The sequence below is a fragment of the Pimephales promelas genome, chromosome 20 (genome assembly GCF_988280905.1).
Source record: "Pimephales promelas chromosome 20, fPimPro1.hap1.1, whole genome shotgun sequence".
NCBI classification, from domain to species: Eukaryota; Metazoa; Chordata; class Actinopteri; order Cypriniformes; family Leuciscidae; genus Pimephales; species Pimephales promelas.
Genome location: NC_142788.1, coordinates 13,725,011 through 13,750,171, shown reverse-complemented (window position 1 = coordinate 13,750,171; position 25,161 = coordinate 13,725,011). Strand labels below are relative to the sequence as shown.

The 25,161-nt window shown below is 37.6% G+C and overlaps 1 protein-coding gene across 8 annotated transcripts in view; it reads left to right on the top strand.

Annotated features, from left to right (window-relative positions):
• Positions 1-390: 390 nt before the first annotated feature.
• The window catches only part of tns2a (tensin 2a), an 85,661-nt gene continuing 60,890 nt past the window's right edge, over positions 391-25,161 (top strand). Inside the window, exons 1-4 of one of the 8 annotated variants that reach the window (XM_039652164.2) lie at positions 694-753; positions 22,059-22,124; positions 22,304-22,409; positions 23,466-23,503. In XM_039652164.2, coding sequence (XP_039508098.2) covers positions 22,068-22,124; positions 22,304-22,409; positions 23,466-23,503 — 201 coding nt within the window. In that variant the 5' untranslated portion in view covers positions 694-753; positions 22,059-22,067. Of the gene's footprint in view, positions 754-9,078; positions 9,238-22,058; positions 22,125-22,303; positions 22,410-23,465; positions 23,504-25,161 lie in introns of those variants that run through there. The other 7 variants (XM_039652165.2, XM_039652162.2, XM_089124202.1 and 4 more) reach the window with 7 other exon arrangements.

Genomic DNA, 25,161 nt, shown 5'->3' with positions numbered 1-25,161 from the left:
AATTCTGGGTGGTTGCTAATGTGTATTAGTTGGGTGTTCCAAATCTCTGTATTCTGGTCTCTATATATGGCTCAGCCCCTCCTTTAATATACTGCACGTCACTCGGAATCTACATCTATTTTTCCCCATTTGATCGTAAATCGAATTCTTTAGAAGAGCACTAGCACACCTCTCCTCAACAAACTGCATGATTTGACACATCATTTGATGTACTCCTGACAATAAAAATGAGCTATTAAGGAAGAAAAGTCAACATACGACTGTTTACAGTCTGAAAGACAGAGCACTTGAGCACAATGGTGTGTGTGTTTCTGGGAATAGTAGGGGGTGGGGGCTGATGTCCTCTAGATGTTGACTTGACGAGTTGTGTACATTTGGCTGACCGTACGCGTGCTGCTTTCAGAGTGCTAATAGGCTTTTGATTTAATAGGCATATTCTCACCTTTGTTTACGTTTGTGTGCTCACGAGAGACGGATGAGTGTGAACTGGCGAACATGTGTGTGTGTTTGAATGAGAGCCAGGAAAAGGGGAAGGGCCTCAAGTGAGCGGACAAAAACAGCTGCTCTTGTGTGCTCGGGAAACCTCATCCAGAGAGAGGGAAGAGAGGAGAGACGGACCAGAAGGGTCCAGATCTCTATATGGGTTGCGCCCTGTGTGCGGATAGCTGTGGGGACGAGCCAGATCCGGTACCCGTGAGAGGGTCTGTAAGGAGGGAGAGAGCAAAGTCCAGGGGAAACATGAGGCTGACCAAGGTGGGTACTTTTAAGTGATGAGTTCAGGGAACGTGTTTACATGTCGAATAATTGTGGTGAGTTTGTTGGTGTCATAAGGCTCAATTAAAAGTTTCGCAAGTTGTTGCAATGAGAGAAGACCACATCAAATGCTGTATATGTTGTGCGATTACATGCTTGTTACACTTAGAGTGTCTAAAAGTGTCTTTTTGCTTGGTATTTTGGGTGGCCCCAAGAAAAAATAGCTCACTCCCAGGTGTTTTTAACATTTGTTGTGCTAGATATGACTTGATTGAACTCTGTGGGGTGTTTTTCGCCCATTTTATTCTGCACAATGTAAAAAAAATCAAAAGTAATAGCACACCTCTCCTCAAAAAGCAGCATGGTTTGAAGTACCCCCATAGCACAAGTAGTGTGGGATGAGTTACACGCTTAGGATTATGGGTCTGTACAGATCCCTGCGTCAGGATAAGCGTTTGTGTTCTGGAGTAACACTGTCTCCCTGATTATTAACACTGACAAAGAAGGGCTGGAAAACTTGAGGAGTGCTTGATTGTGTGTTTACATGCCTGAGAGTGAAAGTCTGCGATGGTCTGGTCCCCGAGGCTAGTTCACGTGCAGTGCAGCGTGGGAACTTTGAGCTCTCTGTATGATGTCAGAAAGTTGTAGTTAATCCTGGGAATCATTAGATGACTCTCCCAGCATTTATTCAGCTATGACTCTTTCATATTTCACCACAGATCATAGCCATGCCACTCTGGGATTGCAAAAGAGTCCATCCACTGTCCTGTTGATATTTTAATAGCAAACTTGCATAAGGCTGTGGCGTACTTTGAATGCGTCCCCCTACTACTGTGACCATAATGTTTGTTTTTACAGACATTTTTCATTTTAATACAAGCCCAGTTCCTTTTCTTGTGCAGAGTGTAATAGTAATACTCCTAAATCAGTGCATGATCATGTCACATAGAAAAGGATTTTGGTCTGCTAATGAGACTATAATGAAACGCTACGTTATGCAACCATATAACCCATTTATGATGCTATCTATCTAACAAATCTGACATTCATCTAATGTTTTAAAGCCCCAGTGGAGCAACCAGGGTTTTGGTGTGAACAGCCCATGGTGATGCTTCATAGATCAATCCTTGCAGGATCTGAACTTATGACCCTTCAGATACTTAAAGGAGTAGTTCACTTTTAAAAAAAAAAACTTTTGCTGATAATTTACTCACCCCCATGTCATCCAAGATGTCCACGTCTTTCTTTCTTCAGTCGAAAAGAAATTAAGGTTTTTGATGAAAACATTCCAGGATTTTCTCCATATAATGGACTTCAATGGGCACCAAACGGTTCAAGGTCCAAATGAGACTTTATCCGGCGATATCCGATATTCTTCCGATCCCATCACTCTTAACACACATCACAAGACAGGAAAATCTGAAAAGATAATCTGTAGAACCATTAAGATAATCTGGACTTTACCTAGGATTGTCGGAAGTGGAGAATTGGGCCCAAAATCTGCCTAATTATCTAGTGGTGTGTGGGTGCCTTAAGCTGCGTCCCATTTATTACTTACTCGTCACATCAAATCAATCATTTGTGCCCTTGCTCTAAATATTGCATTATTCGTTACCTGTGGCTATTTATTGTTTTTTTTTTTTTTTTTGGGGGGGGGGGGGGGTTTGTAAGAGGGGCTTTAGCTTGTCAGAATCTCTCCCTCACTGAGCTGCTATTGTCTGAGTGTCACGAATACCAAGGTCTCATTCCTGTTTTTTTGAGTTGATTTGTTGTGTCATTCTTCTTTGTCTGTAAGGGAGAGCAATACTTCTGGATGGTCACTTTGCCATGGGACAGAACTTGTGTTTGGCGAATATGAACTTTGGTATATAAGTACCGTAAAGACATTTTCTCTTCACGTTTTATTATTACATTTTGTTTTTGTATTTATCATATTTTGCTTTGTTTTGTATTTTGTTTGTTTTAATTTATCTGTGTTATCTAGGTTTTTTGTTTGTTTGTTTGTTTGTTTGTTTTTGCTGGTTTTATCTGGTTTTGTTTTGACCTAATTTTTCATTGTTTGTTTAATCTTTTGTTTTATTTTTTGTTTGTTTGGTTTTTTGCTGGTTTGAATTTTGTGAGTTTTATCTTGTTTTGTTTTGACATAATTTTCATTGTTTGTTTAATCTTTTGTTTTATCTTTTTTTTTTTTTTTGCTGGTTTAAATTTTGTGAGTTTTATCTGGTTTTGTTTTGACATCATTTTTAATTGTTTTTTATCTTTTGTTTTTGTTTGTTTGTTTGTTTTTTGCTGATTCGAATTTTGTGAGGTTTATCTTGTTTGGTTTTGACCTAATTTTTCATTTTTTTAAATCTTTTGTTTTATTTTTTCTATTTTTTTTTTCTATTTTTTTTTATTTTTATTATCTATAGTGCTCTGTTTTGTATTTCATTTGTTTGATCTGGTTTTGTTTTTTGCTAAATTTGGGAAACGCTCACTTACACTGATGCAGAGTCCTTGACTAACCAAATTAATTTAGTGATGAATTTTCGATTAAAAGCATTATTTCAGTCCAATGCTGCTAGTTCTAACCAGAAAACCGTTGTGCTTTAAGGCGCATTTGAGTATTCGGTCTGCTCTGCAATCTAAAAACTTTTGTTGTTAAACAATGCTCTTTGTTTATCTTTGCTCATTGGGACTTATGGTATATTCCTAGAATATCCATGGAATGACAAAAACTTTAACAAGCGCTAGTTTACTGCAGCCATAATCCACAGGCATCCACTATAAACACCACACAGGAAAACGCCTGGTCAATGTATAAATAGGCTCTGTTTTTCCCACAGTGCAAGGAACACAAACTCATGCATGCTGCTGGTATTAAACATACATCAAAATGACTAAAATGTAAATATACAGAGACATAAACATGTTTTGCACATACATCTTAAATTATCAACAAAAACTATGCGGCTGGTTAAAGAGATGTGCAATTATTAAATTTCTGAGCAATTGGACTTTAAATTTAGCCAATAGAAAACACCCATAGCCAGAACACCCTATACCGCATGGCAACATGTATTCAACCACTTGGAACACCTTACCAACCATTTTGGCAACACATTGGCTATACCCACAACACACTTGCACCATGGTAGTGGGTTTTGCACACAAACATTGTAATTCTGGAAGCAAAAATCAATCTAATTTTCTACTCTCTATGTTGCTACTGTATCACATTGCTTCATACTCAGATTGGGGCACACACCTCCAGTGTATCTATATTCTCAGAAGTAGATGGTCAGACATCAGGACGGGTGAGTTGTGAGAGGAGAGAAATCGTGTGTGCAATGAGGAATGTGAACTGGAAATACTTGAAAGGAAAAGGAAAGCCATCCCTGTCCTTTTAGTGCCACTTCATCAAAGCGCCAGTGTGCTGGGGTCATAAAAACAGATCTCCGAAATCCCTCTGTTTGCTTTCCTTCACCGTTCGGAATACCGGCCTGACAGTCTGCAGAGTTTACGGAGTACTGTAAATGTTTTGGGAGCGAGTTGGGAAATGGGCAAAGAATGAGAAGAGGGATGTGATTCAGCGTTTCATAAAACTCATAAAAAAACAATCAGTGCACTACAAATCAGTTCTGCTAATAGGCATTTATGTCCCAGATTTTTTATGAAAGATGACAGCTTTTTTTGTTGTTGTTGTTGAAATATCAATTGGTTTACTGTTTTCAAATGACTTAATGCATAGATTGTGTTTCTAACCCCAGACAGTAAAATAATGTAATATTTGTATTCTGAACATTTTTCACAGAAATGTATTTCCCTCTTTTGTGGTGTAATTTCCATCACAACTCCTTTTTTTTAACCCTTTAAAAAATGAATTATATTTTTAAAAGTATGACCAACACAAACTTAATTTGTATAATAATTTATGTCGTTTGTTTCAAACGTCAAATTCCACATTATTCCCTTTGTTGTCAGCGTTTCCATCGTGACTTACCATTTTGTCTATTAAAGTTTTATCAAAAGTTGATATAATAACTTCCGTCTCATGTTTACCAATGAGACAGAAGTCCCAGTGAAGAGCTTCAGATTAAATATGAGAAGAAAACAGACGAAAAAATCTGCATCATTTCCAAACAAGCTGTGTTTGGTTAATTGATGCCAAGAAATATGCAAATATTGATCTGTATTTATTACATAAAATGGCGGAGGCTAATTTCGCATAAATATTCCACCACAGAAATCCATTAAACACAACATTATTTGATATGTGATGAAATGGACACTGTGGTGGAAATTAAATTTCTTTTTACAAATTAATTAATTAAATTAATGAATTCTTTACTTTGTTAGTGGACAAATAAGTTGTTTTTTTTTAAAAAAGTAGGCTATTTTTATGAAAATTTCCTAAAAAGTCCTCAAAGTGGACCCATTCCTGTCCAGCTCCATGTTTTTCTGGAGTCTGCATGCTCTCGAGTCTTCATATCTTGTCTCTTCTTTGACTCCCTCTACTCTACCCCCAACATTCAGTCCATCCTGCCTCAGTCTCTCTCTATTTCTCTCTCCCTCTCTCCATCATCTATTTCTTTCCCTCCCTCCACAGCTGTATTTAATCAACCTTTGGCTCTTTCGTACCCAGTCATTCCTCCACTCACCCCTCCCTCCATTTCCTCTTTCTGCATGTTCTCATCTCTCTCTCTCTCTCTCTCTCTCTCTCTCTCTCTCTCTCTCTCTCTCTCTCTCTCTCTCTCTCTCTCTCTCTCTCTCTCTCTCTCTCTCTCTTAAATAATGTTTGTGTTCTCCCTCTAAAATTCCATCCAAAACTGTTGGACAACATTACATCACCAAACAACAAATATGTGTTTCACTACATCCAAAGCGCATTCATTTGAAAAGGACCTACAATATAAATATGTCCTCTCGTTAGCTTAGCCAGGTGTTTCTAAATATCAAAGAACTTCCCGTGAGTGATTGTAGGTGTTGCGGTAACACAAGTCTCCTCTGTGCGGCAGAAACACGACTCCATTCAAACATGGTTCCACCTCCACAACATATAAAATCAGAGTAAATATTGCAAATGTAACCCCTCACACCCGGGTCCAACTCGACCCGCTCCGAGCGGGCCTCGAACCCGGGTCTCCGGCATGAGAGTCAGGCGCGCTAACAAGGAGGCTAAAGACTGCAGCCTCTAGCGTCTGTCGCTAGAGCGCCTATTGAGATCGGGAAGTGAGGTTTACTCGCACAGCAACTACTAGCTGGCCTCCGTTACACTCACCCCCCTAAACCTCACACTCGTCCGGGTCACGGCACCAATGTAACCCCTCACACCCGGGTCCCACTCAACCCGCTCCAAGCGGACCTCGAACCCGGGTCTCCGGCGTGAGAGTTGGACGCTCTAGCAAGGAGGCTAAAGACTGCAGCCTCTCTAGCATCTGTCGCTAGAGCGCCTATTGAGATCGGGGAGTGAGGTTTACTCGCACAGCAACTACTAGCTGGCCTCCGTTACACAAATAAAGACTAAATATTAAATAAACAGCCAGTTTCTTCAACTACACGCATTTTTATGAGGGAATAACATGGACAATGCCATAAATGTCCTTATTTTTGAGTCGTCATTTATTTTTTATTACTTCTCAACTGCCTTAGTCCATAGATTTTATTGTTTTACCCTTGTTACAGACACAAACTTCTTAAAATAGTTGTTTTTTTTATCATTTGTCAAATTATGCAAAAAGATTAGTAATATATTATGCATTACATGCTAATTGATGTAGCTGGTTTGTTTAAATCGCTATGAGGACTAGAACAGAGAGAGAGAAAGAGAGACGGAAAAGAGAGAGCATGAACACAGGAAATGCAGAAGAAAGGAGCTCTTATTATTGTTAAAAGTGAATTTCAGACACTTTCTTCTTCTTTCTCCTGGTTCTGTAAACAGTATTCGTACATGATTTGGCGAGTGGGACGGGACTGTTCCCAGTCTGTGGCCGCTCCAGGGCCCCTCTCTCTCCTCAAACATGTGCCCTCCACATCCTGTCTGCACACACTCTCATGGCCTCTGGGTCTGTATTTACCCTTTCTCACTCTCTCTAATTGATTGCATCATTTCCCCTCCCCACCGGATACTTTTTTATCCTTTTCTATTTCTTTCCCTTGCCCTTTCATATCACTTTAGTTCCTGGCGTCCCTCATTTTACATTGTTTTCTTGTTGATTAACTTCAAACATCTTGTATCTTCTCTTCTCATGTTTTGTGATATGGCAGGATAGCATTGTGGCTCGCAAAAAAGTCCAAACATAATCGCTTGCATAATCGTTCTCTTATAGACCTTTTGCGTCAGACACCAAACACTTATCCCTATGCTACTGTCACTGTAACCTTGACCAATGAAATTAGCTGCAGGGCAGGATTTCTGCTGAACTGGTTTGGGGGAAATCATGCATGGCTGTCAGAGAGTAATTAGCAGGTGAAGTGGATTTCCAGATTTTCCTTGTGTTAACAAAAGTTATCATGAGCTGTGTAATGTTTGAAGCAGATGTCATAACATGTCAGTAGACCGGTACGATTTTTTAAAACAAGGCATATTCATTCATTATTAATGGTAAGATCTTACCTACATGCGGCGGAAACACAAACCGGAAGACAGAACAGCACAAGCACAGCGCCTGTATCTGTCTTCTCTGGCTTTTGTCATTATTTTAATCAGATTATTTAAAGACATATAGCCTAACTTACTGTTTTCCTTCTGTTTTTTTTTTTCAATCAATCAAATGTGAAAATGATTGGCATCAAGGTCAGGGGGCAAAATGCCACCAGAGGTTGATCTGGCCTAAATCATTTCCTATACACAGTGAATTAGGCCTTATCTGTTTGTACTTTTTTTTTTTAAAGATTTTATACATTTATTGGGCTAATACCCCATTTTTGGTTCTCAGAATGCCAGTAAAGTAAAAACCAGTAAGGTTTTTCTTTAACGGAAATTGAACAAATATTATCCAGTCAAGACAGTTAAACAAAATTACTTGGTGAAATTAAATTACGTTCATCAGAGTGTGCAGTGTAGGCCTAAATGAAGATAGAAAAGCAAGAATTTATGATTTCTGTGCTTTTCACGCTATTCTTAAAATAACATTCTGTGAACGTTGTATGGTTGCAAAATAGTAACAAAAAAATAATTATTAAGGAAGGTTTACTAGTTAGCTTAGGCTATAGGCTGCAAAAAAAGAAAACGTAAAAAGACCGTAGAATCTTATTATTTGGTTCTCAAAAAATAACCAAACGGGAACCAAATACTAACGTTAGAGGAACGTTTAATGTTTGCAAGGTGATACTTTTTTGTTTCCACATTTTACTATTTCAGACTATTCACAAACATTGATTAAGGAATACATATTTCAACATTGATTATTTATACGTTTGGATGATAGGCGTGTCAGTCGTTACGTAGGCCTATTTTAAATTTATTCGGAACTTATTTCCTATAATGCATCACACACACACCACACGCACACTTCAATGCTGGAAGCCACAGTCACTTACGTGCGATTCCAGCACATTTGTGTTTATTATTCTCGTGAACTAATGGACTACATTCATCGCTTAGATTTAAGGCCATTCATTCTGATCATGTAGTGCTTGAAAATGTTTCTGAATTGGTGGGTAAAAAAAGATTAACAAACCTGGCTGTTTCACTATTGAGTCTGGGATGTTAAGTAGCCTATGGGTGGAAAATAACATTTTTATTGAGTGTTCATAACGAAAATGGATCAAAGGCGACATTTTAAGTATTTTAAGGGCGTTTAAATACTAGACTTAGCCTTTCTTTACAACATGCTGCATCCATAGAGTGTGGATGCGACTGCACATGTAACTCTATTTGTGACCACTTGATGTCTCTATTGTGCTTTCAATAGTTCTTTAAAAAAAAGTGACATTTTTTGGCGGACAAATATGAAGCACAGATTTTCAGACTGATAACTGACGACCACCATTGATTGGTTGGTTGATTGATTGATTGATTGATTGACACCACCACAGTTTATTGTTGTAAGGACATCTTGCCATAATAAAATATATAATAATAATATATTTAAGTCTTACAGAAATGTTTGAGTATTCTAAGAAAAAATGTTTGATAATATGATAATGTCTAAATGCATTTATGCTGTTAATGAAAAAGTCATGCCATGGCGTATACGGTGAAAAGATTGCAGAGCACGCTGCATTCATAAAGAGGCGCGTCTAATTTGCATTCCATCCAATCAACAATTGATTCAACAGGATGCAGCCAATCAGAAAAGTTTGCTTCCAGTAACAACATTCCACAGTGTTCTTTTCCCGCTGTAACTCCTCCCACACCGCCAGACTACGAGTTTACTGGGAGTAAAGAAAACAGCTCCATCAGTAGTCGAATGCTTCTCCATTGAATCATTGGGAATGTAGCCCATGCAATCTTTAAGGAAACTTTTTTTAGCTGGAATATTCTCCAACAACATGAGTAAGGTAAAGACTTCTCATTCATTAGGTGTCTGGAGGTCTTGAATGTCAAGCAAAATAGATTAAAACAACTAAAATGAGGTTTATTCAGTGTAAATGACTTGGAATTTATTTCTATTAAATAGTATTGAATGCATGTTATTCAAATAATATGTTGGGAACTATCTGATATACCTACGTAGTTTTCTCAATTACAGCATCATAGGTGAGTGCTTGTGAGAAAAGTACTCTAGTTTGTGTTTATCTGTAAAAAGATACAGTTAGTTTCGATTTGAGCTTTACAATAACACACTGTGTGTCCATATGGTAATTAAATACACGTGTATAAGATGTACGGTGGTCTTTGCTGGTGTTGGTGTTGCTGTTCTCTTTCCATGTTCACTATCATGGCAAAACAGCATGAAGCATGTCAGACAAGAACAAGATGCACAACAGGCAGCATGCGCGAAGTCTCTCTTTCTCTTTCTTACACAACCACAAATGAAAACCTCATAAAACTCTTAAGTTTTATCACTCTGCTAATTAAGTCTGGCAAGAACTAATTTGAGCCCAGCGTTTGAGTTTGTATGTTTATTGTGTTTCGTCTTCGAAAACTGAGGAAACGCATAGCTTTGGTTTTTCTCACTCTTTGCCAGGGGTGAAACTGCGCAGAAAATTGGAGCAGAAAGAAAGAGTCATCATATGACTTCACGAGCTGGTAACTAATAGTAACTGCGTCATCATGCATTAAACGCCTCACTAGAGACAACGGCTGAGTCTCAAAACAGTGAGCTCACTTTAAATACAGCATTAAGAGCATATTAACCTGCACTATTTGTTTATGTTTAAATGTTGAATAAACTTTCCTTTCAGTAAAAAATAAATAAATAAATAAATAACAGGTCAGAAGTTTGGATACAATGCTCTTTTTGATGTTTTTGAAAAAAGTCTCTTAAGGCTTCATTTATTTGATCAAAATACAGAAAAAAGTAGTAATATTGTGAAATATTATTACAATTTAAAATAGCCGTTTTGTATTTGAATATGCTTTTAAATATAATTTATTTCCGTGATGCAAAGCTGAATTTTCAGCATCATTACTCCAGTCGTTAGTCACATGATCCTTCAGAAATCATTCTGATATGCGGATTTATTATCAATGTGGGAAATAAAAAGTAGACAAAATCTAAATATTTTGTAACAATATATACTACCGTTCAAAAGTTTGGGGTAATTTTTTTTCTTTCTTTTTTAAAATAAATTAATACTTTTATTCAGCAAAGTTGTGTTACATCGATAAAAAGTGATAGTCAAGATGTATACTGTTAGACGAGATTTCTATTTTGAATAAATTGTTTTAATCAAAGAATACTGAAAAAAGTATTACAGGTTCCAAAAAAATATTAAGCAGCTCAACTGTTTTCAACATTGATAATAACTTAGCATCAAATCATCATAGGCTATTCAAATGATTTCTAAATCTTTCTCAATCACAGGAATAAATTACATTTTAAAATATATTAAAATAGTAAATTGTAATAATATTGTAATTTTTTTCGGTATTTTTGATCAAATAAATGCAGTCTTGCATTAGAGACTTTTTTCAAAAACATAAAAAAATGGTATTTTTTCCATATCCATATCTGGATTTTACATTTTACAAATTTTTACATGTATTTTTTATTTTTTATTTTTCTCTCAGCGTAGCTAAGACCAAGTCACCACAGTGTTGAAAGTTGAAAGCGTATTACCATGGTTTATTGCCACGATAATATCTAGATAGTAATTTTTTTACTAGCACTATACACTAACTTTGTAGATGCTGTTGTCTTTGCGGAGGATGCAATGCTGTGAGTCAGTGGATTTGGTGTGAGATCATCACTGAAGGTTGTTCTTCTGCTATAAAGCTCTGAAAACAGCCATTAAGCAAGACCACACTTTTGAGAATGTATCAAAAGCTTTAATTTTCAATGGGTTGGTTTCTTGTTAAAAGCTCAGTAATAGCTGATATGATTTGCCACCTACACGATAATTACTTTGTGCAGTGTGTGCCTCTCTCTCTTTCTTTCACATGCTCTTTCAATGAGCTGTCAATTAATATCGGACCTCGCATGGACTTCCTCAGCTTACACGTCCAGCTGAATACACAACGCGGATGCAAACTTTATTATATCACACTCCAACTGTAATGTCTATGAATCGTTCTGCTTGGGAAAGGGAAAAGAGTTATAGAAGTGTAAGAGAGCAGCACAATAGAAGTGTTACTTAGCAGCACACTGTAATAATGCTAGCTGTTGATTTTAGAGCAGTAAAAAAAGTAATTACTATGTGATATAAGCCATAATCAGGGGGATTTCTTTACAAGCTTATTGAGCCATTTATGTAAAGTCATAAAATGAGCATGGTTACTGATTAGTGTGTTTTACTTGGTTCTTTCTGAAGTTTCAAGTTTCACATCATATTGAAACGCTCAATCATAACAGTCTGAAAACCGACCGCCACGGTTAGATTATAGTGTGCGAACGTTTACATGAAGGTTCACGTAAAAGTCACACCACAGGAATTCCCGATGAGTAATCGGATGTATGTGTGATATTGTAGTTTATCTATGTATAATTGTATCGAGCATGTTATTTCCCTTAGCTTTCTCTTGGATTATATATAGTAACTCGACAACATTGTGCGGTGGAGTAAGTTCTTGATAACAGTCTGTCTCTGCGTTAATAGACTGCGGTGTGATTAGTGTGTGAAGTCTCTGTGACAAGCTTTCAGGAGGAAGTGCAAATAATAACTCACATAGTAGAGGATGGGCAGTTTAGCCCGTCATATCCTGAGGATGCTGGGCCGTAACCATCGTAGACATGGAAAGGGTGCACAACGTCCCCTCCAATATTCAATGTATTCGGGGTTTTTTTATGAGCAATTCTAGTAGTTGGATAATCTGACGTACTTATTATAAATACAAACGGTTTGCTGTGAATGTTGCATGTGGGTCAATGACGTATAAGGCCTTTGAGAGGCCCATTTTTAAAATACTTGAAATAATAATATATTTGTCTATTTTCTAAACATGTGGAGTGTAGTCTACACATGCAAGTGTGTGAAAACTTCAAACAAAGATATTTTAGTGCTTTTAAACTCAAATGAATAGGGCAATGACCTTAAAAAAGTCATTTGGGGCGACCGTAATTTATCTTATAATTAATAGATTTCCTTTGCATAAGTTATATTTTAAGAAGTATCAGTAATTAATTGAACTGTTTAAGAAAGATATACTCATGTGTCCTTTCATTTATTGCAAATGATGTTAAATACATTTTTATCTATAATGGCAGTGTCATCCTTATAAAGCAATTACATATTTTTTTTACTCATAAAATCCATAAAACTGATTTAAAATGTGTAGATATAGTATCCACTTATTGATGTTATACCAATAAATTATATTTCAACCAAAATGGACAGATATTATTTTTTGAATTTACTGCAGAATTGAATATAGTTGGTTACCCCACATGACAAATGGTCGCCCCACATGATGAAAAACAGCAGGCAATTAAGACTATTCAATGATTTTGATAGTTAAAACACATTTAATGGAATTTTATGAAGAATCAGCATATTTAATGAAATTTTATGAAGAATCAGCATATCCATTTCATTTGACACATTTCATAACATTAACAGTTTCCTCACTATTTCATTTGACACAAAACCATCATATTAAAATGTTCAATACTAATGCATTAAACGCTTGGACATAACATTGAACAGCATTTTCCTTTTTCATTTTCATTCCATTAATCACTTAAACATGCAATGTTTGCATTTTCATTACTATTTTCATTTAACAGTTGAATATAGCAGCATTCTGCAGACACATTGAACAGCATTTTCCGCTGCCTGTAGCGAGCAGTCTTTTCTTTGCTTGTTAGTGGGGCCATCTAGAAAAAAACGTATATTTAAACATACACAGAGTTAGAAAAAGAATTGGAAAAAGTAGAATGAATGCTTAATATTCACACATTTCTTTGATAAAAAACATAATAATCAAAAAGAAGTAAGCTTAGTCCTCTCTGAAGTAGCAGGGAAATTATTGAAATTTAGAAAAAATATGTGGTGAAATTTAGAAAGTTATTTAAAACAACTAAATGCATATAATGAATGTAAACATTTGCATACAGAAACTACAAATACATGATATGTGTTTTCTATAATTTAAGCAATCAGTGGCGGTCGCCCCACATGATGCTTGGTCGCCCCAGATGATATTTTCAAGTTTAATCAAGTATAACAGGCTAATGCTTAGCTATAGAGCCCAAGTTAGCTTCTTCTAACCACATATCACTGACAAATTTACAATTTACAAATTTAAAAATAAAGATTTGCGTATAAAACTTATAATTTACAGTTTTAGGTTGGTCGCCCCACATGATATCAAAATGTGACGTATACACTGCAGCAGTTTTAAAGAGGATTTGTTTGTAAAAATGAGAGTGGCAACTCACCTGCTAGTTGTCTCTGTGGGACCCTCACCATGAGGCTGGCTGATGCAACATCCTCTTTGAGATGATTATCAGAATATAAGTCCCTTATTTGTATTTTCTTGATGGTCGCCCCAGATGATATTTCAGATAATGAACATCTTCGGACAAGATTTGTTTGTTTATTATGATTGAAATGTGTGTACAAATGTTTCATAACTTTGTCAATCAATGGAAAACAAATTCAAAATTATGCCAAATAGGGTAAGGATTATATTTAAATTATTTTAGTTTGATTTAATACCAGTTGTCCAAACAGAAGTCAAGGCCGGACGGTCGCCCCACATGATGTTTTCACACTTCAGGTGGCAGAAAATGCCAATAAACAATTAGTTTTAGAGAAATAAGAGTGGGCATATGTATAAGGGAGGTGGTAGACATACATGTTATAATTTTATTAATTTTAATGTTTATTAATTGGTAAAAAGTTCAGTCGGACAGAAAAAGCAAGCGTCACGTCATTGACCCACGTGCTGTGTTTTGGTCATTGCGCAGTTTGTTTGTCATGGAGACATATTTGATTAGCGCAGGAAGTGTGTAATGGCGCTACGCTGACTTCATCACTGGAACAGGCAGTCTCTGTTCTTCCACTGCCTGTCCCACCCTGCACACGTACACACACTTATAAACACACTTGTATTCAACATTCACACACATGGTTTCCTTGCTTTCCCTTCACCACCCCTCAGTGAGGAAAGAGGCCTGTAACACTCTTTTATACTCCCCAAATGAGATACTCAATATTTAAGGTTTGGTGCACATTGCTCAAGGCTCTCCAGGATGCTGTGCTCCAAATGTGAATGATACTTACTTATTATTCTAAGGCTTGTTGGGGGAAGAGATGTTCTAATACTTTGCGAAAGCAATCAGACATTGATGCATATTTAAATCATGCATGGGAGAACCTGGTTTCAACCTGTTATCTGTATAAAAGACACCTGTCCACAGCCTCAAACAGTCACAAAAACCAAACTCAACCATGGCCAAGACAAGAGCTGTCGAAGGACACCAGGAAGAAAATTGTAGACCTGCACCAGGCTGGGAAGAGTGAATCTACAATAGGCAAGCAGCTTGGTCTGAAAAAATCAACTGTGCAATTGTAAGAAAATGGAAGACATTCAAGACCACTGATAATCTCCCTCGATCTGGGGCTCCACGCAAGATCTCATCCCGTCGGGTCAAAATGATCATGAGAACGGTGAGCAAAAATCCCAGAACTACACGGAAGGACCTGATGAACGACCTGCAGAGAGCTGGGACCAAAGTAACAAAGGCTACCATAAGTAACACACTACACCGAGAGGGACTCTAATCCTGCAGTGCCAGGCGTGTCCCCCTGCTTAAACCAGTACATGTCCAGGCCCGTCTGAAGTTTGCCAGAGAGCATATGGATGATCCAGAAGAGGATTGGGAGAATATCATGTGGTCAAAATATAACTTTTTGGTAAACACTCAACTCGTTGTGTTCGGAGGAAGAAGAATGCAGAGTTGCATCCAAAGAACACCATACCTACTGTGAAGCATAGGGGAGGAAACATCATGCTTTGGGGCTGTTTTCTACCAAGGGGACAGGAAAACTGATCCGTGTTGAGGGAAGAATGAACGGGGCCATGTATCGTGAGATTTTAATCCAAAATCTCCTTCCATCAGTGAGAGCCTTGAAGATTAAACGTGGCTGGATCTTCCCAAACACACCGGCCGGGCAACGAAGGAGTGGCTCCGTAAAAAGCATTTTAAGGTCCTGGAGTGGCCTAGCCAGACTCCAGACCTTAACGCCATAGAAAATTTGTGGAGGGAGTTGAAAGTCCGTGTTTCCCCGAAACATCACTGCTCTAGAAGAGATCTGCATGGAGGAATGGGCCAAAATACCAGCTACAGTGTGTGCAAACCTGGTGAAGACTTACAGGAAACATTTGACCTCTGTCACTGCCAACAAAGGTTATGTTACAAAGTATTGAGTTGAACTTTTGTTATTGACCAAAAACTTATTTTCCACCATAATTTACAAATAAATTCTTTAAAAATCATACAATGTGATTTCCTGGATTTTTTTCTTCTTTTTGTCTCTCATAGTTAAAGTGTACCTATGATGAAAATTACAGACCTCTCTCATCATTATAAGTAGGAGAACTTGCACAATCAGTGGCTGACTAATACTTTTTGGCCCCACTGTAGGTTGGTATATTAACATTATATCACTAATTGAAACTACTGTTAAATTTATAGAAATTTTTGCGATGCTCTTTACGAATGTTGGTTAAAACTATTGTTTTGTGAATCACGACTCATTGAACTATGCTGATAAATTTGACAGAACTTGCGACCATAGTTGGCTAACAATGCTTTTGGGAAACGCACCCCTGACCCCCGAACTTCCCACATAATAACCCTGGAAACCACCCAGAACATCATAACAAATATAGCAACACCCTAGCAACCAGCCAGAGCATCGTAACAAAGATAGCAACAACCCAGAACCCCAAGAACATCATAACAAATAAATAGGAGCACTCTAGCAACTAGGATTGGGGGAAAAAAACGATTCTTAGATGCATTGCGACGTGGAATTCTGAATCGATTAACAAATGTCAAAAATCAATTTTCAAAAAAAAAAAAAAAACTTTTTATGTTATATTTTTACGTTAATTCTTTATGGTTCATTACTTTGTACTTTTAAAGCAAAGTATTTATAGTAACAGACGCACAAAGATTCTGATAATCGATTTAGCATCGAATTGCAGCCCCTGAATCATTCCCACCCCTACTAGCAAACACCTAGAACAACTCACAGCATTGTGGCTGTGTTTTTTGCACAGGCAGAAAATGTGAAAATCTAGTTGACTACAATCTGCAAGTGGGGGAAATGACAGGATTTTAGTGCCATTACTTCTAACGCCACTATAAACACCTCATCTGAATATTTTGGGCAGCAAAGCTAATTCCTCTGGCATTAAAAGCACTTTTTCAGCAAGTGTAGGTTATAGCAGCAGTTAATCATTTGCTTGCCTTGGATATTCCCTTATTGGCTCATCACATGAGGAGGAGGGTTTGATGTATAAGATCTCAGTTCCCTTTCTCCAGCCCGCTGATGCTTATTCTTCTGATTTTCTCGAATTGTTGTTTGTACCGGCTTACAGAAGCTTCTCTGTCTCTATGATTTGAAAAAGTAATGGGTAGCATCTGTTGTCGGACCACCATCGTCGTAGGTGATTGATAATGTGGTGTTTCGCAGATTCTTTTTGTTTATTACGACCCCCAGGAGAATGGTCTCCTTGGGGCACCCTGGGCATCAATGCCATGCTGATTGGAGAACATTTGTGGTGAGATCTTAGCAATTCCCCAGTTTGTGGGCTGTTCCTTCGAGGTCTAAATTCTTTACCATCTGGCTCAACTTGATTTAGATCTTCAACTACAGCGACCGATACAGAATGTTTTGTGTGTCTCAGGGGCTTGTTTTGTCGGTCTGGGGATTCGTTTACACGACAACAATGTACTAAAAACGGAACCGTTTTTTCTTTCCGTCTTTCGCGTACAGACTACAACGTTGGTCAAAGCGATACCCGTTTACACGGATCCAAGAAAACGCTGTATTCTGCTGTGAGTGCCAGTAGATGGCGATGTTACTTTGTAAAGAAACACTATGTGCCTATAGACTGAACATGGAATACGCATGCGCATAACACACCGTTTTCACAAGTTCACTTTTGTGTAGTTTACACGGAGATGGCATCATTTTTAAAAACTTGCACTTTAAATTAAACCCCATTTAAAAAGTTTGTGTTTTCAGGCCCCTAAAACGGCGGCGTTGTGTAAATAAACGAATGTGTAAATTGCTCATTAAGTAGTTCTTGACAAATTAAAAAAATAACATAAAACAGGAAATGATATCATAGAGAAGTATTATGCAAGTTTTTTCTTTACTTCTTGTACTTTTTTTCATTCAAAATGTTTTTCAAAGCTATTTGAAAACCATATGAATTTTTTAGCGTGAACACTTGTATTTGTCAGTGACCTCTAAATGTCAATCGTGTTTATGTTCCTGTAGGGCTTTCCATTTCGAGCTTGCATGTAGCAATGTCCAAGTTGGGCTGGAACACAAAGTTCGCTTCATTGCAGGATATTGTGCACAATGTGAGGATCTGTTGAAGCTGGAGCTATTTCTGGAAGAGAGGAGAGTGCAGAGGTGAAGAATCATGCGAAAATTGGTCCGAGGGTGTGCGCTTCACCCAAGATACAGACTTCTCTCTAGCTTTCTGTCATTTCTATGTCTGTTTATGTCCAGATTGTCTGTTCAATTCCTCCTCTGTTCTTTCACTTGGGATTGAAGGGGAGGGTTTTCTCTCTCAAAGGCTGTCCTTTTTTGCTGGAGAGCTTTGGCATGCCTGTTCTGGATAGCCAAAATTAAGTGAACAGTCCCTCCTTGTCTCTGCTCCGTGTCCCGGGGGCCGTCCCTACCCTGACTACCCGCTGTTGGCACACTGTCGGCCGGGCAGTAGGTTAGTCTGTTGACGGGTGGGTGGTGCAGTCACACCTCAGAGAGCGCTGGACCTGAGAGACGTGATTTTGCACACTTGGTTAAAAGGGGTGGGGTTACTTGGCGCAGGTAATGGCACCCTAATTTGTTGTTTCTGTCGGGTGCTTGACCCTTGTGGACTTTAGCACTGGAAAGGTAAGCTTTATAATGTATGTTCTCTGGTCACCTCACTAGGACACACAGAAAGCTCACTTTATTAGGGCTAAATTACATCCACACTAAATTAATTAGAGGACAAGTAACTTTTAGTTTCATCAGGTGGCATGAATGATTTCTTTCTTAGCTTTTAAAGTGTTTTTATGTAATACCGAAGCACTAATTGTGTTTAGGGCTTTCAATTTAACTTATTTTAACTTAAGTACAATTAATTAGAGAAAATATACTGTGGGTCAGTGATTCATTTTAATTTTAATTTTGAGGCTTTTTTTTTTTTTTAGCAAATATCGATATTTGTGTTTAATTGCACTTTTTTTTGGATTGATTAATCGTCTAATGATGTAATTATTGCTTTAAAAAAATTGTGGCATATTTGGGTCTCCTGTTCAACTGAGAATATATATATTCAGTTGAACTGGAGAACTGTATATATATATATATATATATATATATATGCTTCATTAATATTTGACAATTTTGAAGGATTAAACTTCAAAATGGCTTAAAAAAAAACCTTCAAAAACATATGAAACAAGAATAAATGCACGTCAACTGATCACGTGTTTTCAAATTTTTTTCTTTACATTTTTTTGTCGGGGACAGTTTTATGTGTTATTGACCCTTGGTTAAAGCTAAGAAAAAATAATTGAGTATGCCTGGGGAAAAATCTAGAAGCTGAAATAAGTAAAAAGAGAGGAAATCCAAGCATTAAGGAGCTGTAAAAGAGAAAAGCAGCTGATGATTTTCATTTGGGTGAATTTTCTGAACTCCTGGCATAGCCAAGCAAACCAGATCTCTCTCTCACTCTCTCTGTCTGTCAAGGATCATAACACAAGACAATCTGGTTTGATGGTTTACCAAGAAAGCAGGCTTTCTTACTAACTGTGGAGCTTTAAATGTGACTCTTTAATACATAACACATACATAACGTTTGTCATGGGGCACATTTACAGGGCATTTGCTAAGGTCTTGAAAGCAGCTGATCTTGAGTGTTTGCTCAAAGTGAATGAAAGACTTGCTCTCTTATTAGGCAATTATATGAAGGTTTCTCAACCGTCTAAGTCATACTGAAGATGTCACAGTACAGTCAAAGGGACAAACGGTTATGACCCTATTAAAGTGACATCTCAACGTGGAGAGGGCAGGCTGTGGGGACGGATGTAGTGCCCAGTAACAGATGTTCCTCTGCTTCTCAAGTGGTTTTTGCTTCAAAAACAGATTTTACATTGGAAAACAAGTGATGTCCGAGCCCGAACACTGTACCATTTTTGCCAATTATTTATTATAAAATATTACTAAAAAAGTCTTTAACATCAATCCGTTTTTTAGATATTATTAGAATGAACTATAGGTCCAATAAGCTAAGCTTTAGATGTTTTAGCTCATTCCTATGCAGTTGCTTGGTTTTGAACGTATTCTAGGGTGTTATTATGTTCTGGGTGGTTGCTAGGGTGCTGCTATTTATTTGTTATGATGTTCTTGGGGTTCTGGGTGGTTGCTAGGGTGTTGCTATCTTTGTTATGATGTGCTGGGTGGTTGCTAGGTTGTTGCTAACTTTTTTATGATGTTCTGGGTGGTTGCCTGGGTTATTATGAAGGGGGTGCGTTTCCCAATAGCATTGTTAGCCAACTATGGTCGCAAGTTCTGTCATTATCAGCATAGTTCAACGAGTCGTGATTCACAAAACCATAGTTCTAACCAACATTCGCAAACAGCATCGCAAAGTTGTGTGGTTGGAACAACAGCTCTCGACCTGTGGTTAGAAGCATAGTTTCTTGTTTGCATGACATGTGGACTCAATAAATCCTTATCTTGAGCCAAATTAGCAAGCTGACATTCAGTACAATCTGTATCTTTTATTTAGAATACATTCAAATGTCATTTACGTCTTTGAGTTTGTTAAGAGATTTAAAGCATGTGAATACGTGCTCTAGTACGTATTTAGGACCCTATGATTGAATCTAGAAATAAAGCAAATTAACCGAGAATAATGAGAATTAGCCCTCAGATGCCATATCCGTAATTTACAGCAAAACATCTAGCATTAATTCGATCTCAAACAGATTCATCTGAAGAAGTTATTACTCCACCACCGAGTGACATCATTAACCAACGTGGTTGAACGGCCAATTTGCGACAGTATGGTTTTGGGAAAAAATCGTGACTAGCTAGTTGATTTCTTCAACGATGCATCATACTATGGTAGTTAAGCAGCGAGTTACATCGTTGTATACTGTACACACCCCTAGGGTGGTTGCTAGGGTGTTGCTATCTGTTTGTTATGATTTTCTAGGTGATTTCTAGTAGAGCCTGACCGATAAAGGATTCTGAAGGCCGATACCGATACAAATATTTGTTGGTTTTAAAATCCGATATTCCGATATATCGGCTGATATTATATATTTTTTTTTTTATTTCAGAAACGCGCAGCAAAATAATTACAGATTTCCCTAGCATTAGTTATTTGTAGTTAATTGTGAGTTTTAACTAAAATAATATGATAATGCATAACTGGTTCTCTCTGCCCGACTCTGGGACAGGGACGGTGTAGAGTGTCCCCTGGTGGACAAACTATACAACTCCAACACTCATGACATGGTTGAAGCGTGATTTGTCCATTTTTATTTTATTTTTGAAATATTAATTTATCGGCCATTATAACTGCCGATACCGATATTTTAGAAAATGCCTAATATCGGCCGATAATATCGGCCTGCCGATATATCGGTCTGGCTCTAATTTCTAGGGTCATTAGGTGAAAAGTGGAGTGTTCTAATCTGTTGCTATGTGGTTATTGTGATGTTCTGGGTGGTTGCTAGGGTTATAATGTGGGTAGTAAAGTGTTCTGGTTGGTTTAGTTCAATGCTAGAATGTTCTATTTGGTTTCTTGGCTAGAGATCACCTTTTTCATCTATTTTATAATGCAAAAGGGAAATTTCATTCGTAAATCATAAATAGCATTTCTAATTGTTTTTACACATTAAACTTGGATTTAAAAAACATATTTTAACTTTAAAAAACAACACAATTGACCTTTAAGTGTGTGTTCTGTAGGAGGGTATTCACAGGTAGATAGTTGGAGATGCCATTGTACTTCAAGACAATGGCTGAAGAGTGAAGGACTCGAGTGGCTGTATGTGATGGTGCCAGCTCATTGAAGCAGTGACTATGGCACCTAACGGGCACATGCTGCATTTCTCGCCAGCTGTCCAAACAGGGTCCAGAGAGAGAGAGAGAGAGAGAGAGAGAGAGAGTGGAAAAGAGTGCTAAACTTCTCTACCTCTCTGCCAAATGGAAAAGTGCACATCCAAACACAAAGCTGCATTATGCTCCTCTGCTGGGACATTATACACAGTTAAAACCAAACCAAACCGAGTGTACAAACATGGTGCATTATGTGATTGTGCTGCCTGTCTGTTAGTTTTGGTCTTAATCAGAGGTGTTAACACACATATTGGCATTTGAAGAGGGCATGTGGACGTGAGGCATTTTACAGTATAGTCAGACACTACACATAAGGATTGTTACGTAGAGTTTTTTGAGTGTTTTTTTTTTACCGCAGTTGCGGCACTTTCAGATAAAAGGTTTTGTCGGGTTTTTGTCTTTGTTCTTAGCATTGAAAGATGAGCTGCTGTACAAGGAAAGAGAGACAGAGGCCTGACATCCACAAGAGAGTACAGGTCAGTGAGGGGAATCGGATGGTTGCGATGGCCGAGCAGAGAGCAAGAGATTTATTTGGAGAAATAGTGAACTAAAGACAAAATGACAGGATTTCAGATGGTGACTGAGAGAGAAGCTTGAGTTGAGGGTAAAAAAAAAGCTTTTTTTTTTTAAAAAATGTTGTGTTTGTGTTTTCCAGGCGGGGAAGGGCGAGCCCCACGTCTTTAAAGAAAAGACCTTCAAAAAGAAGCGCCAGTGTGGGGTGTGCAGGCAGAGCGTGGAGAGTTTGGGATCTTTTTGTCGAGGTGAGTGTCATCTGAACATTATTGCAAGGGGTTTTAACTCCCTTTGATGCCAAGGACACCTACAGATGGGTCACCGTGATGTTGCAGAGTTAGACATGTTCCTGGATCAACATACTGTATGTTCTGAAAATGTTGTCCTTTCTCTACTCCTAAACCTAACACTACCCGTAACTTATCCCTAAAATCAGAGGGAAATGATAGTTGAAACCTAAACCTAAACTGGATATAAACTGTAAACTTGTCCTCTGCTTGTCTCTTAAATCTGATTGGTTGTTTGGGTTGTTGTTCCAGGATAAACAAAGATGTTGAACAAGGAACATATTGCACTTGGTGAAATCAATGTGGGATTTTTATTTATAAAACAATGTATTTCTGTCTCACAATTAATGTAGAGCAGAAGTGTGTTATTATAAAGATAATATGTTATTTGATATTAAATAATTTATGAATGAAATTAAATATTATTGGGAAAATGTTTATTTTTAATACTAATTATCTGTAAATAAAGTATAAAACTGAAGAAAAAATATTTATTTTTTTAACATTTTTAACATTAAATCCTGTTATAGTTTTACAGTTAATTTTAAGTTACTTTCGATTTAATTTAACTTTTTTGTCAAAATCGTCCCATGCCAGTGATGTTGTTAGCTAAAACTAATTCTAAAATTATATTTTTTTATTAAAACTTATTTTAAAACTTTTTAAAAAAATTTATTTTAAAAATTAAAAAAAAAATGGTTTCAGTAAATAAAACAAAAATAAAATAAAACAAATGTAAAAATGTAAATATAAAAATAAAAGCTATTTCAAAATATTAAGAAATACTATAATAGTTTTTCTAAAATTGTATTGGTATTTTTAATAATCAAAAGAAAAAAATTTAGATACTATTAAGCAATTCATCCCTGGTTTAAACTCACATAAATCTAATAGTTCACTAATCTAGGGAGTTCCCTAAGATTCTCGGTAAGCCACTGATGCCTATAATGAAACGATATCAGACCTAGTGAGTATTCCTTCTCAACCATCACATCTCTCTCTCTTTACCACCCACAGTCTGCAAAACAGCCACTCACAAGAAATGCGAAGCCAAGGTAAGAACATTTTTCCCATTTCTCACCAGTTCATAATGTATTCATGTATCAATGTCTCTTTCACTCCCTCTTTAGATTTACATGAGTGTATAAACTGGGAGTTTATGTAGTTAAAGGCTCGCTCTCTGTGTTTCCCGCACTGAAGGCCTCCCTGTGTTGGGGCAGCAATGTTGGCAGCCGCACCACACAGCCGTAGTGAAAGACTCATTGATAAGGCCAATGGGTGCACACCCATATCAGGCACGGCTCCAGAGGAGCACCCTGGGATCTAGAGTCCCAAAGCACACTGTTTAGCTATTTGCTTTATTCACAGTTACTGACCTTGGATAGAGTAACTACTGTGAGACCCAGTTTTATATAACTTTTTTCGTCACTCCTTGGCACTGGCAAAAGTTTGGTCAATGTGCAGAGAAACAGTGAGTGGTGTAACATGGCACATGGTTACTCAATCGCCAAACCACTAAAACACTCTTTATGACGTCGAGAGTTTGTCTACAGCTGTATCATGCAAGGAGTTGAGCTCAATAGGATCATTTTCAGGTGTAAGTTACTAGGTTCAATTATGTGCAATGGATGTACTTGAACGATTAAGTGGAATTTCTTCAAAACATACTTTTTTGTATGTGTCAGATGTGACAAAGCATGATCCTTGTTTACTCTCATTTGTGTTATGTTTGTATCGTGTGTGGATTTGGTTGAGCTAAATACTTCCCGTCTTGATTCATGCATGCTCACTCTTCTTTAGACATCTGGGTGCTTGTTCAATGACAAGTTCATGTACCAGTCTTGGCCAAGCAGGGTCCTGAGTTTTGGCCGTTATAGTAGGGAGTGTCCACCCTAGAGTCCACAACTTGACAGAAAACTGAGTACCTTATTGGCCCTCTGGAGCGTCGACCAGCCTTCCCTCTCTTAGCACCTCGCAAGACAGAACAAAGACAAATTTCAAGTACACTTAAGCCCTCTTATAGGATACCATGGCAGTGGTCCAAGTCATGGGTTCAGGGCGGGTCCGACTAACTCTTGCTCCATATTATGAAAACCTTAGGCAGCGTAGACTAAAAAAACGAAACAACGCAAACCTCAAATCTCACTTTTAAATGATTACACACTGTGTTTGACCCTAAACAGTACTTCATTTCAGAGTATAACCTGCAGATGTTTTATGCAGCACAGCAGAAATCAACGTAAGCCTTTCTCCTCTGCTCTTTAATATAGAAAATCCAGTCAAACGCCATTCAGCTGTTTCATGTTCCTCTCTTAAGCCTGTGTCCCCTCCCTGGGCTCTGGCTCATTATTGGATGTGAATGGTTTTTTATTCACCTCAGAGCACTGGCCTTATGGGATTTTGCACAGATTTGGAGCTGCACACTTAGATGGCTTCATCTGTGAGTTCAATGGGAATGTCCATATGTTAAATGCTCTTTTAGAAATACAGATATGTGGACCATAGAGAAAGGGAAAGAAGCCAAAGACTTTATAGAGGAAGCACTCTCAGGCACAAATGGCTTGTTAACTTCAGAAGACATTGGGGAGTTACTAAACTCCAATCGCTTGAGTCGTAGACGTCCTTATAGAGTTCCTTATAAAGTGACGACAGTTTGAGATGGGATGGCTGGCCATGATTTACCTGTTAATGGCAGTTTCTCAATATAGTAGTT